Source organism: Amblyomma maculatum, chromosome 1, assembly GCF_055883805.1.
Source record: "Amblyomma maculatum isolate TAMU_Amacu chromosome 1, ASM5588380v1, whole genome shotgun sequence".
Taxonomy (NCBI): Eukaryota; Metazoa; Arthropoda; class Arachnida; order Ixodida; family Ixodidae; genus Amblyomma; species Amblyomma maculatum.
The window spans coordinates 431,708,766-431,736,388 of record NC_139344.1 but is presented as its reverse complement, the minus strand read 5'-3'; the positions used below and the strand labels follow the sequence as shown (position 1 = coordinate 431,736,388).

General features: G+C 44.3%; 1 protein-coding gene across 1 annotated transcript in view; it reads right to left on the bottom strand.

The window, feature by feature from the left end:
- The window catches only part of LOC146209395 (uncharacterized), a 61,264-nt gene extending 35,323 nt beyond the window's left edge, over window positions 1-25,941 (bottom strand). The window contains exons 1-5 of the mRNA XM_084580227.1: window positions 25,888-25,941; window positions 21,793-21,901; window positions 19,442-19,533; window positions 14,570-14,674; window positions 12,218-12,330 (exon numbers count right to left, since the gene is read on the bottom strand). Of these exons, the coding sequence (XP_084436353.1) occupies window positions 12,218-12,330; window positions 14,570-14,674; window positions 19,442-19,533; window positions 21,793-21,901; window positions 25,888-25,941 (473 nt within the window). The remainder of the gene's footprint in view (window positions 1-12,217; window positions 12,331-14,569; window positions 14,675-19,441; window positions 19,534-21,792; window positions 21,902-25,887) is intronic.
- Between the last annotated feature and the right edge of the window lie 1,682 nt (window positions 25,942-27,623).

Sequence of the window (27,623 nt, the reverse complement as noted above, 5' to 3'; positions counted from 1 at the left end):
AATTATGGAACAAGACGCACGCTTGCCTCATTGTCCATTATAATTTACGTCGACGCAAGCATCCAAGCCTGCGAAGTCATAACAGCAGTTTACTGTCCTAGTAAGTCTTCAATGAACAAGACATCAACATTTCATTTATCGGAACCTCCATCTTCTGTTTGTGTGAAACTGCTTGCACTGCAAGAGGCGTTTGCTCTGTGTCCGCGATTCCCATGCTTCCTACGGCCCGTATTGTCATACGTACTGACGCCCTCCAGGTGATTAAGCTATTTTGACGCGTTAGTAGTAGCCCGGAAATCTGCCAAAACATACACAGTCTAGCGGCTCGCATACCAAATCCAATTCGTATTGAATGGACTCCGCGTGACCTTTTAAGTGCTCAAAGCCATGTGGATTCTGCGACCCACCTTTCAAACTCAACCTCGACATCGCCAAATCTCATAAAATTGGACAATGCTACCCTACCTTTATCAAGAAAGGAGCACCTCCAGCGCCGTACACGTGCTCCTATACCTCCGTGTAAGGTACGCCTCCCCGCGGTCTAACCCGTGCTGAGGAGGTGGCGCTTCGGAGAATTAGAGTTGGGGTGGCCCTAACTCCAGCAGTGATCCGAAAGTGGCCACAATATCGGTATTTACATCCACACCCTGGGTGCCCCGTATGCAAGTCTAGAAATATATAAGCTAACATCCATCAACTGCTGTGGCAATTTCCAGCGTTAAAGCCGACACGGATCCGGCACCTCATATGGCAGCTAGCCTTTCCCCCATAATCCGCATTCATATGCCGTTTGGACGCTGGGACCGCATCATTGTTCACTCCTCGATTTCATTGCATCAGCGAACCTTTTTTTCATTTATTTGACCACACCCTTCATCCATCAGAACATTACTTTTATGCCCTGTGGCAATAAACTTCGCAAAAGAAAAGCAGTCTTCAAGCCTAGCGAACTATAGAGCATGCAGTTTCCTCCCTAACAGACAATCGTTTAATGCGGACAAGGATATCTGCCTCTCTGTACCCACACGAAGTTATGTTGTACGTATATGCACTTGTGCTCAGATTCTAGAGCCCTTCTCTAAACGGTGTCAACTCAGTTGCACTTCGCGATTCAATGTATGCTCACATGCCACTAAAAGTATAGTCTGCAATGCTTTTTGCTGCCGGAGGATTGAGCAATATTGAAAAAATAAACTGTCTCCATACCCTCAAATAATTTTATTGCTGACCCTTCACCACAGTATAGCAGAAAAATGTGCTAGTTTTGAATTACTGCAGCTTCAGTTAGTGAAGTCATCAGCTTTGAGAGTATAGTCTTCCAATAAATCGTTTATACCTAATAAAAAGTGTTGTCTGCACAGTTGCGTAACTTGCGATGGGTGCCAGCGAAATATATGTGAATTTTTTTTTCTTCAGATTTAAGTAAGCATAAAATAAAACCAAAAAGCCCGGGGACATCCATTTTTGACACAATGATCATTACGCCTTACCCACGCTTCTATCTGGCTCACCTCTGGATGTTTGATCGTGACGGCTCAGAACGCCATGACGTGAACTCTTTATCAAAAGGTTTCTCGTGTGCCCCCCCCCCCCTCCCATTTGCTACTTTCTCAAAATAAAACCACTTGATTTCACACATTCTGTAGCGTCTAAATCTTGAAAGTTATCCTAAAACATCTGTAGTTTCTGTGAGAGAACTTTTTAGCATTTTGATATGTTGCAGAAAGCTGTACAGCTGCAAGAAAGCGTGTAGCTAGTGCTTATGACTTTTGCATTGATCTGATGCAGCGACAAAGCTAACACTTTAAACAAAATTGGTTTACTTCTGTTAAAATCCAGGCGACCCTGCCCTTAGGTAAAGCAAAGCTATATTCGTGAGTTTCATGTGAATACAAAACATCAATCTTTCGACTTTTTTTTTTTTTGCTTTGATATACTCACGAGTTAAGAGACTGGCGATCTTACCTTGTTCTCCACCTAAGAAGAGAGAGAAGAAAAAGTGCTTAAATATCTGCGGAGTGAGCTAAGGGCTTAGCGCTTCTACCGCAGTTAACTTACAACACATTACATGCAGCAGAGTCACACACAGCTCTCTCTTAAGTGCCGCAATTTGGGCTGTTGCAGACATCTTCGCAATCTTAAATCTTTTATGCAATTCCAGAATGTACTGTGCCGCTATATGCTCGAAACCGAAATGATCTTTACTGTTCACTGTGACGGCCTTGTTAAGGGTGGAGGGCGATGTAAAACAGTCTGGCATCTAGTTAATTAATACCGAGAGAAGAGATTATAGGCGCTGGCAAAGTTCAAATTATGTCCCAGTGAGAATTGAAGGCTGAAACGCTCCTTCAGGGGAAAGTTTGATGGTGGTGAAAAAGGAAACACTGTGTCGAACACACAGCACAGGAAACGAACATGATTTAGCGGTTCCATGAAGCTGTCGCGCGCACTGAAAATGTCGGCTGCGGGTTAAGAGGCATCCACAAGATGCCTTAGACTGAGTAACTGTGTCTCAAATGTCTTCAAAACGGTTCTGTACGTTTGGGTGGGCATGTTTTTAGGGGCACTGTATACACAAGGACGAAATACTTATTATATATATATATATATATATATATATATATATATATATATATATATATATATATATATATATATATTGTCACGCACTTCCCGCGGTCCTTATTAAAGGAAGATGAGGTTTGGCGGGATAAGCAGAAGAAGAGGAAGCTGGTTCTGCCCCGCTCTTGCGTGCTATTCTCTAGCGCAGCCTAAGATCTGTCTAAATAAACGTCGTAACAAGTGTGGTGGAGGTGCGGGGTAAAGATCACCACGGAACCTCTCCTACTTCGCCGGAGCAGCAGAATTGCTGGGCTACCCCCCTTACGGACGGAGATGGCGCAACCAGATGTTTCAACACCGCCCATGCCAGCAGCACAACCGACCACCCCACAGCCTTATCGGGAACCCCGACACTTTTATGGCAAGCCTGGGGAAGACGTGGATGACTGGCTCACCCACTACAATCGGGTGAGCAAATACAACCGCTGGGATGCGAATACCAAGCTGGCGAATGCGGTATTCTTTCTTGAAGAAACTGCACTAACATGGTTTGACAATCATGAAGCATCCCTTACCACCTGGGATCGCTTCATGGAAGAAATGAGAGCGGGATTCGGCGATGCCGATGCTCGAAAAAAGAGCGCAGAACAGACTCTCGCTCAGCGAGCACAAGTACCGGGGGAGACCTGCACAACTTATATAGAAGTCCTCAAGCTATGCAGAATAGTTGATGACCGAATGACAGAAGACGACAAAGTGGGCCACCTCCTCAAAGGAATAGCGCAAGATGTGTACAACTTTCTCATCTGCAAGGAGGATTTGAATACCACCGCTGACGTAACACGACACTGCCGCACGTTTGAATCTTTGAAGCGACGCCGTATCATTCCGAAGTTTGGTCGGCTGCCTAATGTGACAACTGTCGCTAGTGTGGATGTGTCTGAAACGACAAGCCTGGCAGATACAATTCGCCAGATCGTCCGCGAAGAGCTTCGGAGGCGTCAAGATATTGGGGGCCATGTCAGACCCGTCTACAGGAGTACCTCTTCGTCAGACAGCCCATCTTCTACCTGTTATGATTCCTCTGTTACGTCTCCTTCGGACACCCGATGCTCTGCTGCTCATCGCCCGAACATCCAGCCTCTCAACATCAACGCCTACAACAGCGAGCACTCTCGTCCTCCTCGTCGACCACATCCAGAGCATGAAACGTTTAATACAAGCGACGATGAGCCTTATTCATCGAACGAACGCGAGCCGCCAGTGTGTTATACCTGTGGAATGATCGGCCACATTTCCCGCTTTTGCCGCAACCGTCGTCCGTACCAGCAGTATCGCCGACAATGGGTGAACTCCCGTACAAGGCTTCCTGCTGACAATGATGATTCATATAGAAGAACACCTGGCCGGAATGAGTACAGAACAACAGCTAACCGACAAGAACGCAGAATGGTACTGAACCGAAACGATTCACCGGCCTCTGACCGTAGCCTCACACCATCATCTCGGCGCCTACGACAATCCCCTTCACCCCGACGACGGTCGCCACCTCCGGGAAACTAGTGAGTGCGGCCGATAGAGGTGAGGTCGCAAAAGATTCTAGCTTACCCATGCCTCTGCCCATTTCGATGTTAAAAAACCGAATTGAAGTGTTTGTGGACGGTGTACGTGCTATGGCATTGTTGGACACAGGTGCAACTATTTCTATTATAAGTCTCGCTTTTAAAAACTGCCTTGGTCGTAAAATTATGTTTGCTTGGGATAATGCGACAACATTATGGGGTGTTGGTGGCGAACCGCTTAACCCACTTGGAGTCTGTTCCGTGAATCTTGTTATCGCCGGCCACAAATTTCGAACTGAATTCGCAGTACTTACTCGATCAACCCATGACGTCATTCTTGGACTCGATTTTCTGGAGCAATGTGGGGCCACTCTCGACTTTCGCAATGGGGACATTTTTGTGAGCACTCGAATTGAATCTGCTTTGCGTGAAAATTCGCGGACCCATCCTAGCACGCTTTCGGTTTCGGAAGACACAGTCATTCCTGCAATGTCAGCCGAGTTTATACGAGTTGTTAGTTCCAGCTGTGCCAGTGATGCGTTCGACGCTGTGGTTGAACCACTCACCCTCAACTGCGCGAAGAAAAGTATTCTGATTCCCCACTGCATCATCGCAGTCATGAATGGCCATTCTTCTTTGTGGACGACTAACTGCTCTAACGAACCTGTTGTATTACCACGTGGTCTAAAACTTGCCAACTTTGACGAAGACACTTTTAAATCAGTGGCCGTGCTCAGCACAGACAATTCCCAGCCTATCGTATGCTCAGAAGAAGATGAGACAAAATTGCTTGCCATGATTAATAAATCCCTGCCAACAAGTGACCGTCACAGTTTAGTGGAAGTTCTGGCGAAACATACTGCGGCTTTCGATTTCTCTCGGGACTCGCCACCACGGATTCCCATTTCCCGTACTCAGCACCGAATCAATACTGGAACTGCTGATCCAATCCGTCAGAAGCCTTATCGTGTATCCCCATCAGAGCGCCAAACAATCGAAGAACAAGTTCGTGACATGCTGCATAAGGGCATCATTCAGGAATCGTCTAGTCCGTGGGCTGCCCCTATGGTTCTAGTCAAAAAGAAAGATGGCACATGGCGATTTTGTGTTGATTATCGACGTCTGAATACTGTTACCAAGAAGGACGTGTATCCCCTGCCACGTATTGATGACGCCATTGATTGCTTACATTCCGCCTCCTATTTTTCCTCAGTTGACCTGCGATCAGGCTATTGGCAGATCCCCATGCACCCGGAAGATAAAGAAAAGACGGCATTCATCACCCCAGACGGGCTGTATGAATTTAATGTGATGCCGTTTGGATTATGTAACGCTCCAGCCACGTTCGAAAGATTCATGGATACAGTTTTGCGCGGGCTGAAGTGGCACATTTGTATGTGTTATTTGGATGATGTAGTGATATTCGGGAAAACTTTTCATGAACACAACAGTCGATTAGAGGTTGTCTTGGAGTGTATTGAGAAAGCTGGTCTGGTACTCAATTCCAAAAAATGTCGTTTTGGAGAACGCCAGACTGTGGTACTTGGACATCTCATAGACAAGAATGGAATCAGGCCTGATCCGAAAACAATCGAAGCTGTAACTTGTTTTAAAGCGCCGAAATCGTTAAAACAGCTCAGGAGTTTTTTTGGGCTTTGCTCCTATTTTCGGCGTTTTGTTCCGAAATTTGCTGATCTGGCATATCCCCTTACTTGTCTTCTGCAAAAAGATGTGCCTTTCAAGTGGACTGCCGATTGTGACTCCGCCTTTCGTCAGTTAAAGTTTATTTTGACATCAGGACCAGTACTACGCCACTTCTGTCCATCAGCTCCAACAGAACTTCACACTGACGCCAGCGCAGTTGGAATTGGTGCTGTTCTCATACAGCGCCACAATGGCGATGAAAATGTCGTTGCGTATGCAAGCCGTTCTTTGAGCAAGACTGAGCGTAATTACACAGTAACTGAACAGGAATGCTTAGCTGTTGTATTCGGTGTGCAACGGTTTAGGTCATATCTTTATGGATGTGCATTTAAAATTGTGACGGATCATCATTCCTTATGTTGGCTTGTAAACCTTCGTGACCCCTGTGGACGCCTTGCGCGGTGGGCTTTGCGCCTTCAAGAATTCAATTTTACTGTGTCTTTTAAGAGTGGTCGTAAGCACGGTGATGCTGACTGCTTGTCATGGTTGCCACTGGAAACTACTGATTGCGACAATGAGGTCTTGGATGAATATATAGCTGCTATCTCTACAAGTTTCCCTGATGTTGGTGAATTCAAGATTGCGCAGCGGCACGACAACGAGTTGGCGCCGCTTTTTGAGGCAGCAAAATCCCGGAACCCTACGACCTCATTCTGCATTCGTGACGGTGTACTATACAGGAAGAACTACTCATCAGTAAGTGCGCGGCTTCTTCTGGTAGTTCCTACAAGTCTTAGGTGTCAGGTTCTTCGGGTAATGCACGACGATGCCACAGCTGGACACTTGGGTTTCGCAAGGACATTGCACAGGACTAAAGAACGTTTTTATTGCCCGAAGATGCGTCAAACTACTCAACGTTATGTGGCCAGCTGCCTCCAGTGCCAGCGTTTCAAGCACCCAACCTGCTCACCGCCGGGTCATCTTCAGCCTATAACGCCACCACGAACCCCATTCGAACAGACGGGAATTGATCTTCTAAGACCGTTTCCCCGTTCCTCCAACGGAAACCGCTGGGTCATAGTGTGCGTAGACTACCTCACGCGATACTGTGAAACTGCTGCTATACCGTCAGCCACTGCTTCTGATGTCTCGGCGTTCCTCCTACGGTCCATCATTCTTCGACATGGGCCTCCTCGTGTGTTAATAAGCGATCGTGGCCGACAGTTTACGGCAGAAGTTGTAGAAGAACTTCTTCGCCTCTGCTCATCCCATTTTCGCCATTCAACTCCTTACCACCCACAAACAAACGGTCTTACCGAACGCACCAATCGGACGCTTAGCAATATGCTCGCAATGTATGTCGACTCCCACCACAAAAACTGGGATGAAGTCCTTCCGTTTATAACATACGCATTTAACACTGCTAAGCACGAAACGACAGGCTACAGTCCGTTTTTTCTTCTCTATGCACGACCTCCACGAAGCACTTTGGACACGTTTCTGCCTTTCTCACTCCCTGCTGAAACTTCACTAGCGCATACTCTCTCTTTGGCTGAAGAAGCTCGTCGACTCGCTAGACTTCGCACTCTTGCCTCCCAGGAACGCTACAAGCAACGCTACGACAAGCGTCATCAAGATGTTAATTATGTCCCTGGTTACTTGGTGTGGCTTTGGACGCCGTTGCGTAAGCGCGGCTTGTGCCAGAAACTGTTGCACCACTATACTGGCCCTTTCGTTGTATTGGAACGCCTCAGCGCAGTAAACTTTGTAGTCTCTCGCGTGACCACCCAAGGGCGTCGTTCTCGGAAGACTCAAGTAGTCCACGTGGCCCGCATGAAGCCCTTCTATCAACGTGACGAACCTTGACTCGCCCCGCGGGCATCGTCTGCGAAGGGGGCAGTGTCACGCACTTCCCGCGGTCCTCATTAAAGGAAGATGAGGTTTGGCGGAATAAGCAGAAGAAGAGGAAGCTGGTTCTGCCCCGCTCTTGCGTGCTATTCTCTACCGCAGCCTAAGATCTGTCTAAATAAACGTCGTAACAATATATATATATATATATATATATATATATATATATATATATATATATATATATATATATACGCAACGAGCAGATGACAAAAATAGGGGTAGTTTAATTTTGGTGGATTTAACATAGTTAGGTCATCTAAACCTCCGCTAGGGGCGGCTTTGCATGATTCACCAAGGTAGTACAAGCTTTGACGTTTATAATTAGGGGGACGCTCTAGCTTCTCCTTATAAGTAGAAGTGATAGCGCTCTTAATACCGCCTTTTCGTTTCGGTAATCTATATAGTTTGTTTAGTTAGTCTTGTAGAAAGGAAGGCGCAGTAGCTATCTCACTACAGATTGACACTTAATTAGATCAAGGTCATGATCCAGGAAGCGAAATCCGAATTTGTACCCCCCGTAGTAAAGCTTACGCTCTAATAGGCATGTGTAATGTGTCACACGTGTTCTGAGTCAAACACCATCGAAATATTGCCATAGGGAAATGTCCGTTCAAGCCGCGAATAACCACGTCACTCTTTCATTAGCTCATGGTAAAATGGCCGAAGTGCGTTTTATTTCTCTTTAAAAAAATTACTAAACAAATATTCGCCTTTGATTCACTAAACTAAGAAAGGCAGTTGATACAACCATTCTATTCGCATGCAGTCCCGAGGCAGAGGTCATACAAATGGGCAAAATAATAAATTTATGATAATATAAAATCAAAGTTGGAAGTGAGCTTCATCGCAGGGCTCCTAAATTCAAGAAATTTCTGCCTGTTGCCAGAGGCCGTACAGAATCAGTGGCCTACTTTTACGGATTTGCTCTTCAATTCAGCTTACAAATTCATAACACCACTCCATTTCGATAGTCTCACAGATTAGTCCACGCCCTCTCATCTGCTAGCCTTCCTCGTAAACACAGTTATTGGACAGAAATGGACTGGTCTAGAAAGCGAGAAAAAAAGACCAGTCCATTTTTAAGACTACCTTTTTTTACCAGTTCATTTTACAATTTTTACCAGACCCAGTGCATTTCTGCCCAATAACTGTGTTTACCAGGAAAGCTAGCAGATGAGAGGGCGTGGACTAATCTGTGAGCCTGTCGAAATGGAGTGGTGTTATGAATTTGTAAGGTGAATTGAAGAGCAAATCCGTAAAACTAGGCAACTGATTCTGTACGGTCTCTGACAACAGCCAGAAAGTTCTTGAATGACTGGCACCTGTTGTACTGCTTTGAAAAAAAAACATACGTGTGCTCTTATAGAATCGGATGTGTGTTGACTCTGTTAAAGAGCGAACGGGATGTGTGAGAAGAATAGCGAAAAAGAAGCTGCAGCATTCATGCCTCTCAACACAAAGTTTTGCTTTTAGTTTTATGTTTGTCCTTCATTGGTATCGGATATTTACGACTGCGATAGACGTCCTTGGAATATAGTCACCGTAATAACGCTATTATTTTTCGGTTTAGTTTGTAGGATGTAATGTCCCAAAATGCGTGAGGCTATCAAGGACGGAGTGCTCTGGGAATTTTCTCCTCCCTGGGTTCTTAAAAGAGCCCTGACACCTCAGAATACATGACACCTTCCTTTTCGCCTCTATCGAAAAGCTGCTGCCGCGGCTATTTTGCGATGAAGCGGCAGCATAAATGGCTGCTCTCAGCGGCTTCTTTGCAAATCCAAGCACTTTGCTACTAGTTGATCACGAATGCCTTAATTTGTGGCGCTATTATCTTACACATACTCACTCGCATACAGTCGCGAGGGACAACCGCACATGAAAGAGCTCTGGATATTATACCATTGCTATGTCGAATCGACCAATCAACAGCATTTTTGGGGCTGTTCGTTCTTCCGTTTTTTACCCCTTAGGGTTTGCGCATTTTTGTACCTCATTTCGATCATTGTACGTCCCGATGATTATATCTTTTTTAACTTGAGGAAGAGTCTATTGGAAGAGGAATCTGCGCACGGCTTTCTTGCCGGAAGGCTGCTAAATTTGGCTGATCGAAGCAGTTTTCCGCAAGTCTGCCGAACGCCATCCTTGCCCACGATATGGCCCAGGAGTAACAGCTCCTCATAGGCGAAGCGATACTTCTTTGCTTTCAATGTGAAAGCTGACCACCTGATTGCGTCAGGAACTGCTCGAAGTCTTCTCAGGTGTTCTTCAAAGTTTGAAGAGAAGATAACAACGTCGTCTAAGTACACCAGACATTGGTCATTTCAAGGCAGCCAGTACGGTTTCCATTATTCGCTGGAAAGTCAATGGTGCAGAGCAGAGGCCGAATAGCATTACCTTGAACTAGAAAAGGTCGTCTGGCGTGATGAACGCGGTCTTCTTGCGGTTTATTTTAACGACCTCAACTTTCCATTACCCTCTCGAACTACTTAGTTGCAGAGCCGATGCAGTGTCTCGTCGATACGCGAAAGAAGGCTGGCATTCTTCTTCGTTTTGCTATTCAAGCGTAGGCAATGAACGCAGAAGCGAAGTGTGCCGTCTTTCAGTTTCGCCAAACACATGTGCCACACAGGGGATCCTCGATGGCTGAATCACTTCAACAACAAGCATCTCCTCAACACGATCCGTATGGCATTCCCGGGGCGATATGCAGTAGGAGCTTTGACGAAGTGGTCGAGCGTGTTCGTCCGTCATAACGTTGTGCTTTGAAAACGGAGTTTGCCGCATCTTTGGCACTGAATAAAAACACTCGCTGTAGCTTTCAACAAGAGTACAAAGCTAGTCTTGATGGTTCGATCTTGTCAAACGTGGCCTGCTTCGCTCGGTTGGGTGCGTCGTTTTCAGGTTAGCTGATTGGGTTCGTCGTTTTCAGGTTAGCTGAGAAGGGCGAAGAATCTCGGGTGTCCGCTAGGTCGCTGAGAAAAGCGACAGTCGTGCCCTTGTTCACGTGCCAGTATTCTCGGTTAAGTTCGTGACCAGCACTTGAGCTTGTCCATGACGGCAATGTGCGACGCCTCTTGCGATTCCCAGTCCACACTTCAGGAGCAACTGGGTGCTTCCTTCGCCGACGCCTTCGACAGTTTCGATGTCTCCGTTGCCCACAAAGGCGACGACGTTTGATCGGGCAACACGGTCAAATCTCTGTCGAAGAGGTTCAGAGCTATGTGACGTGTCGATGTCCTCGTGGAAGGCATGGCGTTGTCCGTCGAGAGCTTGACAAGTTGTGAGCAGAGGTCGATGATCGCCCGATGCTCGTTCCGAAAATTCATGCCCAAATTAATTCGCTGGAACTGTGCTACAGCACCACAAAAGCTTGGCAGAGGATATTCGGTTTTCTGCAGTTGAAAAACCTGACCTTCAAATATTGCGGCATTTAGTTTCCACTAGTGCTGAGGGAACTTCATCGCACGGAGTTCTTGCCCTGCGACGCAAAGCAGGACCTAAACGGTACTAGGGAGCGTGACAGACGAGTTGGTGATGTGTGCTCTTCGCTCCTAAGAAAGTCGTCGATTCCCTGTGGTCGCTCGCCAGGACCGGGTCGTGGGGCGTCGACGTTAAAACTACGCAAGCCTATACGCCTGTACACACAGTGACAAGGATGTGTGGGGGAAGAGGAAACAACTTTATTCAAAGCGCTATTAAGCGTCGAGAATGTCCTGGGCCAGAGTCACCAAGAAAGCACACCACAATGGAAGCGGAGTAGTCGGTTGTTAGAAGTCCTCCAGGGATCGCATTTTCCGGGGCCTGATTAAGGGTCGTTCTTAGGTTTGGCTGCGGGGGCTAGCTTTATGGATCAGGACGGTAACGGCGAGAGCTTGGAAGGTCAGGTTGGAGTGCAGGACGACGCAATGCAGAAGCATAGTTCAGCTGTTGCTTCCGGCGCGAGAGCCATCGGAACCGTCGTTTGAGGAACACCCAGTGCCTGCTGGAATTCTTCGCGGATGACGTCCGCAAGAGTCGCCAACTGTGGTTGTTAGAATGATGGCACCAATCGGGGAAAATCGTCTCGCAGATATTTCGGGTGAGTGCCCGAAAGCTGTTTCCGCTGGCAGGTGCGCTACTGTAGTGAGTTGCGCGTTCCGCTTCAAGTGGTCCATTTAGTGGCTCGCAGAAAGGATTTTTAAGAAGACGATTGTACAGTCGCGTCCTTGGTTCTAAGGACTTTTCGACATTCGCTGCTTCCTGGCAGAATGCCGCAACAGCCTTTGGCGACTGGCGAAGAAGCCCTGTATATACCTGATTTTTCACAGAGCGCATCAACAGGTACGGCTTGGTCTCCTCTGTAATGCCGGAATCAGCACGGCGGAAAAGACGCTTCATCTACAAAATATAAGTCAGGACTGGATCCTTTGGAAGCTGAATTTTTGATTGGAGGTGGACCTGGGCAATGTTTTTTGCGCTGCAATTGAATATCCTTCAAAGGAGCCTCATAATTTTCCAACAAGACTAAGGCAGATCCTTGAAAAGCAAAGTTGACTTGCCTGAGTTCTGCAGCGTCGTTCCAGGCATTGAATTCTGCCACATGACCGCAAAGATTCATCCAATCTTTCCCGTCTTCAGAGGGCAGCCCTCGGAAGTTGGGGGGCTTCCAGGGCTGCACGAAGACGAAGACAACCGGTAGCCTAGACTGGGTCATTGCCAATGTTGATGCTTTGCGAAGTCGAACAGGTTTCGGCAGGAGACCATGTTCTGGTTTAAGCCATCGAAGCCGGCGTCAGGTTTTGTGGCCTATTGGCTGGTCCCCCGGGTTGACAGTAACAGGCCTGTGGCCTTGGCTTCAATGGGTTAACCGGAACACGAAGGGAACCACGTCCACCAGATGTCACGTATAGGGGTTGCGAAGCCGTTGGCAACAAATGAGTAGGCCTGAAGTTCACTTTAATATACTTATTATTGAGCGGACTTCCGACCTAAAAAGAACTGTTTAATCAGCGGCGGCGGCGATAGCAACAATCGCGCTCGGCGATCGTTGCACAAATAATGCAAGTTTCAATCATCAGCGCTCCAATTAAAGGCTGCGAAGAAAGATGGAGATAAAAAAAAACAAATGATTACTGCAACCCTGGAACATTGCAGAAACACACACGCGTGGCTATAATGTTTCGAGATGCGTCTCGAATCATATTTAGCACAAAAGAAATGAAAAATCCGCGTCTCGTGAGAACGAGAATGAACAAACAAATATTTCATATTCGATCCGTGCTCTACAATAGCAATCATAAGGCCCCATGCAGGCGGCTGGTAAAAGATAAGAAAATTAAGATTGGAATGGTTTACGTAAAATTACAAGGGGCTATAATTTAAAGAGAAGACAATAGCAAGCACATATGCCTCCTCCTGGCCATTAGCAGACCTTTGCAGCCTACAGTCTATATGCTACTGCAGGGGACCAGCTTCGGAAACATTTATACTTACCACTGTTTTCCTTTGTTCCTTTAAAAAAAAAAGATAAAATTTCGGTTTGAAATACGGATCAACGTGGGCAATAACATGCGAAATCACCCGAATATCCAGAATGCGAATTTGTTTCCACCATGATGTATTTATCGATTCTTATACAACGTTCGGAATTACGTCGACTTCAATTTCACTACACCGGTTTAGTAGACTTTGGCGGCTTGCTTATTTAGCAGATTAACCGCTCTAAACTCTGCATGCGCAAAACGCCAACATAGAAACGAGGGAGCGTATCCAGCCAAGTTTTATAAGTTAACGCTGTGGCTTTTGGATATTTACTTAGAAGCATAGCGAGGTCCTTCCAAGTGAAAGCAGCTCGCTTCAGCTGAATTACAGGTTGCGCTCCTGCTTTACAGTTTAACGCAGCTCACTGGCTTCGCTACTCTCGCTAAGAGTGGCCTTGCTTCGACGACCAAGTTATAAAGTTCAGGCAGTGATTTGACAATTTTTGAGATCGACGCCCGATTCTGCCTCCCCCAATTTCTCCCTTAAAATCCAGAGAAAGCCTTGCCGTGTGTATACTGCCCAGTAGAGTGTGTACATCTTGTATGGGCATAATAGAAATGGGTTAGGAGCTTTGTGAGGCAATTTGTGTTTTAAGAATTTAACGGGGCACTCTTTATTAGACTGACCATTATTTTTGACCTGCATGTAATATGAAGAAAATAACACTTTTCCTAGTGGTTTGAACTTTGCGAATCCATTCACTAGACCAAGTCACTAGTCTCTTGTAAGAAGGCAGCAGAGCAGGTAACAACACAAAACATAAAAAGCACACAGAAACACAAAGACAACGCTGCACTGACAACTATATTGACCACAGATGTGTGACCAACAGCTCACCGTTCAAATGTATTGTTGTTAAAGTCACCAGGTTTGTGATTCATAATGCACATATTTTAGTAGTCAATACATTGCTTGACGTTTCTGCTGAGGAGATGAGTGTTAATGTAGGATTCGACAGCAAAAATATCATATAATTATTTTTTTTTTTATCTAGGAATCAAATCAACTGTTCAAGATCATTTTGCCTGCGTGCAAACTAGACTGCGTTAAAGGATTTCGGAACGCTGTACAAAATATATTTTGCTGCTGAGTTGCTCGCTGCACATGAAAGAAATTTCCTTTATTTCACCATCACGCTAAGGCTATACTAAAGGTTTCTATTATCAGAGCAGTCTTCAAAATGTAGCGAAAACAAATAACTGAATGAACATTCGCTCAACGGTACTTCATGTCCTATAGTAACGAATGGCACTCGTTTTCAGCCACACTGAGAAGAAGACATTCGGGCGGCAACATATTTACTTCCGAGATAACACTAAGTTACAACCTATAACATCATTCATAAAACGAAGCACGACAATACAGCTTACAAAGCTTGGCATGGTGTAGTTAGCCGAGAGAAAGCCAATAACGGCGTCCGCAATGCAGTCTATGGAGCCCCACATTCCGGACATCTGGATCGCCGATGCCTGCTCCTAAAAAAAGGAGAGAAATAGTGGTTGTTTTTGCAGACTAGAACGTAGATTTCGTGAAATCGATTTAGGGATTTCAGTTAGATAGGATTGACGGCCCAGATTCTCACGCTTTATCAAGTCAGCCAATTAACAGAATATCTGAGGTGAAAGCTACGAATATGTCCTCCTGAATCTGGTTCATCTTGCCGATACGTTAATTTTCGGTAGGCATCTGTGTTAGCGAACATTGTGGCACGTCGATGGGGAGAGATGAGCTATCTTTTCCGCACACTAGAGGCAGCCGCTTACTTAGAACTTCCTCTGAAATCCTGGAGGAACAGCGTCGTGTTCCTCTTTCGCGTTACTTGTTGGCGCCAGCCTGGAGCGCAAAACAACTGCCATCTGATTCTGCACGCTTGTCTGCCATTGCGTGAACTTCTACATCAACTTATAAAGCAGTGGGTTTGCCATTTTAGCTACTTGGCCATAATAAATTACACAAAGTGTTGGCAGGGATTGCCTCAGGTAAAATAATTAGTGTAAAAACACAGGCTTTTTTTAGTCTTGTCTGTTGTAACTTGGTATGAATGCTGTTTTCTTATTCAAGACGGCGCTTAAAGTGTCTTCAAGAAACTTGATGAAACGCTTAGTCATCATCTTTCCTTTGATGAAGTCAGGAAAACTTACTGGCGTTCTCATCACAAGAAGTTTAAAAAGCGGATTTCTGTGGCAATGGGCCTGGCGCTCTTCAGTTTCAGCTGTACATGTAGCGTCATCTGGGAGCCACCACTTCAATAAGAAGAGGAAGAAAGTTTGTTTATTCACAAAAACAGGTATTACATAAATAATACAGAAGGAGGTCTCAGAGCTCAAGGCTGTGTCGGGACCTCCTATGGATGGACGTATAAACTTATGAACAATATTACTAGTACAGCAAACGCAGTCAAAAGAGGCAAAACGTGCGCACACAATATGGTGAAATGAAAAAAACGTAAGAATGCAATACAATTTCAAACATTTCATGCGAGGCCGGTATTGTTAAAATAAAGTACTTGAAAATTATACACAATTTGATACATTTTCCCAACGGACATATGAAAACGCTTATGAATTGAATGTGAACAAAGTGGTATATAAAGCGAAAACCTTGCTTGAAAATTGTGTTAGACTATTGCTATAGGTTTGGTTTGTGGGGTTTAACGTCCCAAAGCAACTCAGACTATGAGAGACGCCGTAGTGGAGGACTCCGGAAATTTCGACCACCTGGGGTTCTTTAACGTGCACTGACAACGCACAGCACACGGGCGCCTTGCTTTTCGCCTCCATCGAAAAGCTGCCGCCGAGGCCGGGATTCGATCCCGCGTCCTTGGGAACAGTAGTCGAGCGCCATAACTACTGCGCCACCCCGGCGGGGTATTCTATTGCTATAATACGGATAACAGTTGTTAATTAAAAACAGAGATGTGGACTGCTTTGCATGAGAAGGGAGGTTATTCCAAATTTGTAGAGAAGCAAAAAGAGTCGTGTGTTTGCCGTAGTTCGTTCGAACGGGTGGTAATAGACAATTATTGACCTTAGCAAATCTAGTTTCATTATTATTGTTGAGGACCTTCCTGTTGATTACATTTGAGGGTATGGTGTTGTGCACAGCTGTATAAAGTTGGATTGCGAGATTAGAGGTAATCAGAGAAGCGGTCGGTAAAATGTTGTCATGAAGAAGTGATAGCGCATCGCTGCGGTATAAACTGTAGGTTTTTACAAGTGTGGCCTGAGTTTGAAGATATTGCAGTTGATATAAATGTAATGGGTGTTTCGCCTTGAACTGATGCAGTAATTATTATGACTATGAATGAATGCGTACTAATAAGCTTTTAAACTGTCACGATTGAAAAAGGGACGCGCTTTTAGCAGCGCTCTGATGCCAAAGCCGCACTTCGTTTCAAGTTAGACGTGTGATTATTGTACTTAAAGTTAGAGTCCAGAGTAACGCCAAGAAATGTGCAATGTTCTGAATGCTCAATGCAATGGGAAAATAAAAGTAAGTAGTGGGATGTGTACGGGAGCCTTGCGATTGAAGCTGAATACCACGAATGTTGTCTTAGAAGGGTTGATCTGCAAGCAGTTACGATGACACCAGTTTAAAATATTATTGAAATCAGTAGTCACCATAGATGTTAATGAGTGGACTGATTTATCAGTAGCTAATATAGTAGTATCATTGGCATAAAGAAACGGTTTTGATTTAGCAAGACAACTAGGTAGATCATTAATATATAAAAACAGCAGAGGGCCGAGAATAGAACCTTGAGGTAAAGCAGTAATATTTGTATTTAAGCTGTAGAGCACATTAGAAATCGACATGGCTTGTTCTCGGTCTAATAAGTAACTTTTGATGAGATTGAGAGGCGGCCCTGTTACCCCTCTTGCTTCTAGTTTAGTTAGTAATGTAGAGTGGATGATAGAATCGAAAGCCTTGGTTAAGTCAATAAATACTGCCCCGGCAGAGAATCCCTTATCAATGGCAAACTTAATTTTGTCAGTGAAGATAACCATTGCTAAGTTAGTTGAATATCCCGAGCGGAACCCAAACTGATGAGGTCAAAGTTTATTTAACTTTGAGAAGTAACTAGTTAGGCGCTGTGCTATGCTCCTTTCTATTACCTTGCTAAAAATGGTAAAATGGCAATGGGGCGGTAATTCGAGATACAATACGGTCACCCTTCTTAAAAACTGAAATAATCTTAGCTTTCTTTAGCTTACAAAGAAATAGTCCTGGTTCATAGATGAGAATAATAATATACGAGAGAGGGTCGGCAATACAATCAGCGATCCATTATTATTAGTTGGGTGAAGGCGGTCAAAACCTGCACTTGTCTTTAGATTTAGAATACATGTTTGAATTTCCTGTGCGGTGACAGGAGATGCGAAAAATGATTCTAGGCAACGTTGCTACTCCAGCTGCTACACTCCAGCTTGAGTAGCAGATGTATGCGAAATGGGAGCGAAACGGCATGACGGCATGGCGACAACCTGGACGCTGAATAAAGAACATTTGCTTCACAACTTGCATATGAGTTCACGTGCATAATTTCTCTGACATCATTTTACAAAATTCTTGGTTATGGCGACGCCTTTACGACCGAACAAACTGTATATGTTTCGTTTCGAAATGTGCTGTTAACGGAATGAGTTATAAACATGTTATCCAGGCATTCTCCCACAACCTATAGAGCTCAATCGCTTTCTTATTCGTAGTCCTATGAATTTTCGTGAGATTGCAAGGGTGAAACATGGCGTGGGCATGCCGTCACATGCGTGTTTATCGTAAGTATTTACAAAGCCGTCTACTCTTATTTGTAGGTTTCATTCTCGAAACCTTTGGCGCTGATATTGTTAGTGAAGTCAAATTTGCAGTGGGCCGTTCTAAGGCCGCAGTACACGACGGACTCCTAAGGCAAAATAAAAGCGAAAAGTATGCGTCCACAAGAGCGGATAGCGGCATGATCCCACATCCCGTCAGTTTTAGCGTTTCCCGCTGTTACCTTGGAGATAGCAGCACAATTACTAGTCACTGGTTGAACGTTTGAACGTTTTAGACTACGGGCGAATTTGAACATGACAGCGATATTTCGCATTCATGAGATAACGAATACATGCGCAAAACAGAATGCAGAATGCATTGTGCAGTGTTTTCTTGATACCTGAGCAGGAAAGGTGAGTAGAAAACAAGAAGTGATTTAGCAAAATTTGTCAAGATACAGTTTACTCTCGCAAAGAAATAAAGCCTGCCGGGGCGCCTAAGTTTATGGATGTGAAAGCCATCTCTGGATGCTAGCTGTGAATGCATATGAACTTGAGCAGGTGACAATGTGACATGACCTCATCTTTTGGCCATGTCACTGTTGACTCACGTTCACTTTTCTATACAGTACTGCTGATATCATGGAGCTTTTTGGTACCATCTCTTGCGGCCGAATGCCGGGTTTGTCGACTTATGCCTATATTTATAAGGCATTCATATTAGAATTTGAAGCGTAGATTGACAAGCGAGTAAACATAGTTGTTTAAGTTAGGAAAATTCCTCTCTGAGTTTACTTCAGGATCATTTTCGAGCTCTACCTTCGATCACTCATTTGCGAGTTTGCGCACATCTTTATGCGTTATTCCTGGACCTTGTACCTCACACTGTCTACAGATGGCACCATGTATTCGTACGTCGCATGTTGTTTCTTCTCGCGTTGCGCAGTAAACGTCATCGTCCTCAACATCATGTTCAGGAGCGAGAGCACTACACTGTGCAGTAAACACCATCCTATTCATGAAGTTCAGTATGCGCCGCTTCTTCATTTAACCTAGGTAAATACGCTGTACACATAAGCAATTTCGCTAAAGACGAGACCGCAGCCGTGCTAGACAGGCTGCCGAGACCATTGAACAACCAATAGCGAGATTATCCCGTTGCCAAGCAGCTTACTAATTGCCGAAGAGAGGCTAGATTGAAGCAGCAAAAGCGACTGCGGCTGTGGCCAATGACTACCGCTTGTGACTTAATTCAAGTATTGTTCAATGTCTATAATTTTTCATTTTCTAATTGGTTGCTACCTGAGGTGGAAATTCTATGGTCGCGGAGATTTTGTAAACAGCCACTTCACGTTTCTTGCAAAAAAAAACGCTCCTTTAAACCGTTGAATATCGCGACCATAACACTCTACAGATCATTAATTCGCAAATCTGATTTTTTTTTTCCGCGAAAGCACATTTTCGAGCAACGCATATAGAATACCGCACCTTTACGGCACCGGTCAGGAGGATGACGTCAAAGATTAGGCTCACGCTGGCGAGAACCATGGCGATCTGGTCAGAGGTTTTCCGGCCGTTCACTGGAAAAAAAGAAATTGTAGGGCTATAGCGTAGTTGAAGAGAATACGACATGCGATGGATTTGTGTACATATGAAATTTCATACAAACGACAAGGTGCAATGCGTAACGCAAGAGTGCTTTAAAGTCTACACGCCGGGCAATGGGCTGCAACGAGCTTGCGTACTCGTTTTTCATCAGGTATTTCTTGGTCAGCTTCGACCATTTCGCTTTTGTCCGAGGTCTGATAAAGGAAGCCACAACATTCTGGGTTGGGTTTGACGTTATCATATAGTAATTACGCAATACGATTATGCGGCGTTTAACCTGGTTAAACCGATAAAAGCGTGAGAAAGCTGTGTTGGAATTGCGAGAACAGTCTTGCAAGGTTAGTTGGCGCATGAATTTGCCACACAGTTATAGCAGAAGACAGGGATAACAGACACATTGAAGATAAGACACAGCGCTACTAACAAATGATCTTCTATTGTGAGAAACCCCCGCTTAATTACAGTCGCTTTTCCCATCGACAAAAGGAATGGCAACATGAATGCCTATGATATCCCCTGGTTACCTCCTCTGCATGAGATGAAGCTGTACTTTTCAGCGATACTGATTTATAAAGAACAATGATCTCATCTTTCAGTGGTATGGAGGGCGTGCTGACGCCCGAACTGCAAGGTTTTATTTTAAGTTAAAAGGCCTCCACTACATTCCTTCAATGTTGCGAATTAGCCTTAAGAAAAACTACAGTTCTCTGAAGCACAGGACAGCAGTCCTTGAATTCCCGAATATGATAATAAACAATTGCTGCCTTTTATTCCACCCACATCTCTGCTATGCTCCTTTGGCGCCTCGTGAATTCGTGAACTAGTCTTGCCTATGCATTCTACAAGCCAGCGGTATGAAATAAATCATGCTGTGCTTGCCCTCAATTTAATATTTAAAAGCGCGAATAACACGGGAAGCAGCGGAGGTGCCGTGCTATTCGCGCCTTTAAATATTAGGAATGGAGTGTAGCCAACTCGCCCAAGAATAAGATCTCTAAAAGTTGCCTTCAAACTAGCGCTTTTGGTGTCGCTTGAGACAGGCTTCGATCGTGCTCGGAGCATGTACTCTCCTTCATACTCTAGAACGTTACTCGAGAGCAGAAAAAAGCATTTCGACGCCCACCCTATTGCTGAGTTTGTTTAGGTTGTGGAAGATCCCGTGAGAATGCGGGACGACAGCCATCTTCTGGCTCTCTGCCATTTTCAATCGGCTTGTTTGCTACACTGCTCAACTTTTTTACGAGGTTTTCTGCAACGGACGCTAGCAGTGGAGGCAGGTATCCTGTGCTTGAAAGGCGCAGTATCGAATTGTCAAAGCTTTGTGCCATCTTATGCGGAGTAGTTGCGGAGAGGGGGGGGGGGGGGGGAGAGGGGTTGGAGTATTGGAGTACGGAGTACGGGGTAGTACGAGGATGTTGAAACACCAAAGCTATATGCCTGTCTTTACCAGCTCGGTGTCCACAGAGTGGAAAGGAAGATGGGGTATGCCTCTGGCCTCAAAGATACAGGAGGTATGGCTATCTGAAAATTGTAAGCCTAGATATGAAAACAGAATAAAATTAATCTCCGGTAGTTCGTGTGTCAGTGCCCTTATCTCCACGTGAAGAGTACTTCGGGAATACTTTCAAAACACTGACGTTTTTAAAGTGTTCACATTTGTTGATGATTATATTGTTTATCGGCTTCGGCTAGGAGTCTTCCTCCGCTCACGCTAGCAAGCCTCTTTTGATATTTTCTTAGTGCCTCAAGCCAGTACGGCTGATACGAATTCCCGGCAAATAATTTTATTAGGCTTTAAAATATATGGCTACATTTTGCAGCGAGCTCGCTGCTACCGTCGCCAACATACCTCTGGAACTGCATCGTCGTGTCACTGCCGCAGCTGATTCAGTTCACTCATACCATCATTGGGAGCATCAGAATCGTGGCGCGCGAATGCGCTTTCAAGAAATATTTTCTGCCTGTTGCGGACTTTCTTCGGAGCTTAGAGAAAGGATACATGTAATGCTTTGTTGGAATGAATGGAATGGTGGTTTCCGAAAGTGGTCTTCAGTTGATATTAGTTGTCTAAGAGTAATATTTAGTAATTTAGAAAAGAATATAAATGATTATTTCTTAATGTTTATTAACATGGCTGTGAGCTGTAAATAAGTGGCTTGTCTGCCCTACGTCAGAGGTTTTATTTTTTAACCTTTGCGAAGGTTAAGAGGGACACCTTGCAGATAACATACCCCACTTCGAAATGTCGGTGACATCAGGAAGGTAGGCAGATACCTTGTTCTCCCGAAGCTTGTCACGGTATCCAAACAGCCTCGACGAGAGGTTGAATCCGTTCATGCACTGGAAGCGTGTTTGCGAAAAATCAGTATCCATATAGACTATCACGCGACACGTGGGTGTGTGTCATTTGCATCTAAGAGCACATGCCGCAAACAGGGCATGGATAAGCTTTACCGCGCTACACATAAACATGTCGTTTTTCCATGTGCGTTTGCAAGGCATCTGGATATCAATACAATGCAATACAGAAATAAGAGAAAGATGTGAAATATTTAATCTTCTCAAAACTTGGGCAGCAGCATGATGCATTCAGAGAAAAATGTACAGAAAATGTGGATTATTTTTTTCTATCAAAAGAAATGCTCATACCAGCGCAACTTACACAAAATACGGTGCTTCCTTTTTCTATGTTTCACATCAATGGATTCATGATATTAGTGCCCCTTTTATATCGAAGCGATAGTAGCAGTCACCATCACTTATATTTTTATATGTTAAACCAGCTTACGTTATAACGGAATTACCTCTTAATTTAAAATTTCATTTTTCATGAGAATTTCATGTGCACTTGTGTTTGAATACTATTTCAGCCTACCATTGTACTTAACGTTGCTGTTTGCTTTTAGGCCAAAAATCGTTTACTTGATTTTGCAGTAATGTCTGTCGCACAATCATTCCAAATATGTTTGATATCCATTACCCTTAGCATATAGTAACTGTGCCCTGATTGACTTTCAGGTGAATGATGTTTACGGCTACCGTTTATTAATACCTGTACGCTGTGGCTGAGATCCCTGCGCAACCTATGGATGGATGGATGGAATATAGGAGCGTCCCCTTTGAAACGGGGTGGTAGCAGTTGCTATCATGGTCATTTCACCCCCTATGTTTTAATAATTGTTTTTGATTGGTTAACTATACCATCATTCTATTCATTGAATTTTTTTCTAGATTACTAACATTATGTCACTTTTCTGCTTTTAAGCCCCTAATCTTTCCATCGTTTCTTGCTAGCTTCCACCGCAGGCTCATTCAACCGGCCACTGGTATCTCTAAACCCTGGAGCTTCAGGAAGACTGACTGCGCCTGCATCGACTTCCCTATAGATACCAGTACATTCGAGGTAATATGGTCAATTGTTTCACTGGAGTTACCACATACAGCACATGCGTCATCTTCATTGTTAAATTTCTTTTTGTAGCTGTGTGTTCAAAGGCACCCTGATCTAGCTTCAAAAAGTATGTACTGCCTCTTGAGTTACCAAAGAAAGCTTCCTTCCTGATGTGCCTTTTCCGGTATAGATCTACATTCTGTTTCTTTTCTATTGAATTGATCCAATATTTACCTTCTGTGTTTTCACCTGTTGCTTAACGCTCTTTATTTCTTCGTCCTTGTGACCAGCATACTTACTTGTTAGTTTTCTAGTTCTTTTCTTCATTGTGAGTCAACGCTTTTTAAATATAAGTATTTAAATACTTTAGCTGCCCATCTTTCACTGTCCAATTTCCTCAGGCGTTCCTCATATAATATTTTACTCAGAGCTTCCCGAAATTCGAATGATTCCCAGCCTATATCTCCCTGTAGCGCCTCATTGGGGTTTTGCCGTGGGGACCCAATGCTAATCTTTCGAAGGCCGTCTGATTTATTTGTAATGTCAACTATACCTCTGATTTTAGGCACAAAAGCGCCTTTCCGAAAGTAAGCCCGGACACCATAATTTCTTTCCAAATACCCCTCAAACCCTCATACCTGGTATATTCCCACAATGCCCTATGTTTCATCATCCCGGCATTTCTTCGCCCTTTTGCCTTAAGTGATTGCTCATGCTTTTCAATGTATGCGAATCCTTCGTTTATCCATACCCCGAGATATTTCTATTCTGCTACTGTGGGTATTTCATGGCCTTGTATTTTAAGACCTTGATCAGTTGAGCCGTTGAAAGTCAGCAGACCCGACTTGACTGCGCTAACACGGAAGCCTACAGCCTTAGTTTCCGCAATACTGAAGTAGTTTTTAATTTTTTCTGACTCTCTGCTAGCAGCGCAATATCGTCTGCATACAATTAACCAGAAAGGCGCTATTTCCTTCTAATCTATATGACAGGTTAAAACCTAGGTTACGTTCTTCTATCCTCCATTCCAGATCTATCCCATAAAGCATGAACAGCAGCGGTGATAGAGGACAACCTTGTCTTAATCCTTTGCATGCCTTGACAGCTTCCGTACTTCTTTTCCCTTCCCGTGTAATTTGTACTTTGTTATCCCAGTATATTTCCTGTAGGAACTCTGTTATCTGATAACAAATACCATTTTCTTCGAATATGTTCTACAGAAGTTCCCTGTTTACGTTGTTGTACACTCCGTTTATGTCCAGGAAGGCCAAATACAAAGGTCTATTTTCCACTCTAGATATTTCGATGCATTGGGTAAGCACGAACAGGCTATCATCTAAGCGCCTACCATTTCTAAAGCTTTTCTGAAGTTCTCCGAGTATCTTGTTACTTTCTACCCATGCTTGAATATTTAATTTAATGGTCTGCATGGCCGACCTGTATATAACATATATGGTAATCGGTGTGTAGGATTTATATAACATCTGTTATATACAGGTTGGCCGTGCAGGCCGTGAAATCAAAGATGCAAATGTGGATAGAAAGTAACAAGATACTCGGAAAACCTATACGGGCCCCACAGAAGGTCATCTGGTGGTCGTTTTCGAAAGTCTTTCCAGCATGCGAGTCATATGTCGCTGCACGAACTAAAGACGTTCGCGGCGGCGATTTTTTTTTGTCCGTTTCCAGGAATTTTTTCTACACCAGGCTGAAGCGTAAAACTAAACTTCTCTTTGTGTGTATTCGAAAACAGCAGTGACGCTGCACAGCCATGTGGGAGAAACTAATGCATACAAGCGTGATCTTCCTCCTGGAAATAAGTGTTAAGCCGCCAGATCTAATCATGCCCTGCTCCATAGTCGGTATGCTTCACTGTCTGATCAGCTAATTCAACAGAGAAATAGCTGTGTCTTCATTTTCTTTTTCACTCACCCAGCTTGGCTTTGTAAGCATATTTCAAGCGTGTACTGACGCCCCTCGACCCAATGAAGTATTATATGCTTCCCGCCAGTGCATCACGCCAGCTTCGCTTATTTATGCATTGCTTCATCGGCCGAATTCACAGTACTTTAACGCAATGTCGTAAAAGGTGTAAGTAATATCGAGCTGCTGTTTGTGGCTTTCAAATCATAGAGTACATATTGTCCTAAATCTGCAAAGTTTGGAGCGCTATATGTACTCAATTGGGAGGCGAGGCAGAGAGAAACTGATCTTGGAAGCGAACATATAGAAATGAGGGAGGTATACGTTTTCTCTACAGGAGACTTCATATGTTCGCTTTAGTTTTCTTATATTTGTACTAATTTCTTCAATCGCACTGCATAACACATGCGCAAATATTCACGATACTTTTTATTGCGCTCGTAGCTGGTTGGGATCTCCCACGTAGTCTGAAGCTGTTTGTTGGTCTGTTGGCTCCCTTTCGAATCCCCCTTTACGCAGCTTTGCAACTTTATTTTGACCGCGAGATTTGCCAAAATGTTTGTCAAATAGTTCGCGCGCGCGCACAGCTGCCTTAGTAGCATAGTCGGCCTAGACCTTTATAAAGTAGATCAGTTGTCTGAGGTCACCACACTAAGTCCACGCGTTGCAGCGGAAAGCGCGGCTTTGAACGGTGGAGGTTTTATAATTATCGCAGGCAGCAATTTGTTACGCGATATATGAGCCCATGAGTCAAATTCTGCTTTAATTTAGGGTTTTTATTCACTGCGGCATTAAGTAAAGTGTATACATCCTGCTGGCTCTTCAAAATGGCATTAAAAAAATACGTGAACTAGCCAAAGAAATCCTTGTTACCAGAGAAGAGTCTAATGCACGATGTCCAAAAATGCGTGCGTAAACGTCTACAAGTACATGCTTTATGTTCCGTCAGTGGTTTCGAACTAGTGACTATTTGAAGCTTCGTGTGAAAGATGATATGAATGATATTTCTTACAATGCAAAGGACGGAGACCAGAAGCAGCGTGGTTTTTGTGCTACTCCAGCACATTTTTCTTCCTGCTTGTCTTGTAACTGAAAAACAAAAACAAAAAGTGGTACCAATCCTAACTCTGCAGTTATTAATGCACTACAGTACCGGATTTACAGCACGGAAGCAATTAAGCAATTTTTTTTAGGATGTAATTTTTCTCAAGCAAGAGTCACAAAGATTTCCTTACAGGGCGACGGAAACCGTACTTGCACTGATATTGTAATGCAAAAAAATCTATACATGCGATCTTTGTAATGGAGCCAAATTTTGCGTGGCTCCACACACACACACACACACAAATCACAAATTATTTTTTTTATGAGCGCTTCTTGGGAAAGCTTGCGAACAGGTTAACGCAACACCTTCGCGATTAAGTTATGGGGTCTTGCTAGGTGCTACCACTCACTGTACGCCCCCAAGTTCAGCAGGCAGAACTGGGCGTGGTGTGGCGCTGTCGCGGCTATTTCCTTCTTTGCTGCTTGCACGCCAGCGTGCGCTGAGTTGAGCGGCGAGACGAGAAGCACCATTTTCGTTCGTCGATATGTGTGGTTCTCATAAATTAAGCCTAAACATTTTTGCATAGAGGAGAGGGTTGACCTTTGGTTTATACGCTAATAGGAAACGTAGCTTCAGTACATACGCGCAGCTTCTCATGGGCCCCTTAAAACTAAAATTAAGAGGCCCGAGAACACAAAACACTACATTCTTGCCGACTATCTCACATTATACGGCTGCTTTTTTAAAACATTATCAATCTTTCGAGCGGAAGATATTATGTCTAGAAGATATTTTACTAGGTACTTCGTTTACCAGACATGCAGCTGTCACTGCGCACATGGGCTACCTACCAGAGTGGTATCTAACCCGTAGCAAGTAATCTATCAGTTATAATCAATTATACTTTATTGTAATTGGTGCTAACGATCGATTACTTTTATAACAGTAAAGATACAGATAAACCATTTATGGTTTACTCTAATGCATTGCTGGTAATCATTTATTGCTCTTTTTGAGCGCGTTTCAACTAAATGCATAATTTTCAAAATCTCCACCTGCCAAAAAACCCTGCTGCTAGTGTAAATTCTTCCTTCGTTGCAAAACGCTAACGAACAAACTACGAAGAAGCCTCGCGCACCAATATGCTTGAGCCACGACCGCGTCACCCCTTCCCACAAAGCCCGGCCCTCTGTGATGGCCTCGTAATTGCTTCTATTACACGCACTTGGTTCCACGTACGCAGTATTTTCATTACTTGGAGCGTTTAAAAAGAGACTATTTTCATTTCTTGTTTTTAAACTACAGCGTTCTCCGCTGGCCTGAGGAACTCATTCTGTTGTCTGCTGCCACCTACCGCAATGCCACAATTTAAGGCTAATTGAGTGACTAGTGGCAGCTTAATCCTGGAACCTTAGCTAGCTCAGGACTCGCGAAATGAGCAGTGCAGGCTATGGCTTCGCACTATAGGCATCCCGAATGTTCCGACGAAATCACTTAGAGAGATAATTTTTTAGCCTCTCTTTATCCTAGCCAGCAACGCTTTATCAACGTCCTAACCACAACGAAGTGCCGCGCATCATATTGGAATTGTGCATGGCCCCAGCGTCGACGCACTGTGCAACTACGAGTTTGTAGCCAGTGTTTTCATACGGCATGCACTGCACCTCCATCGAGCGAATGTATTGAGAGTGTTCAGTGTAGAT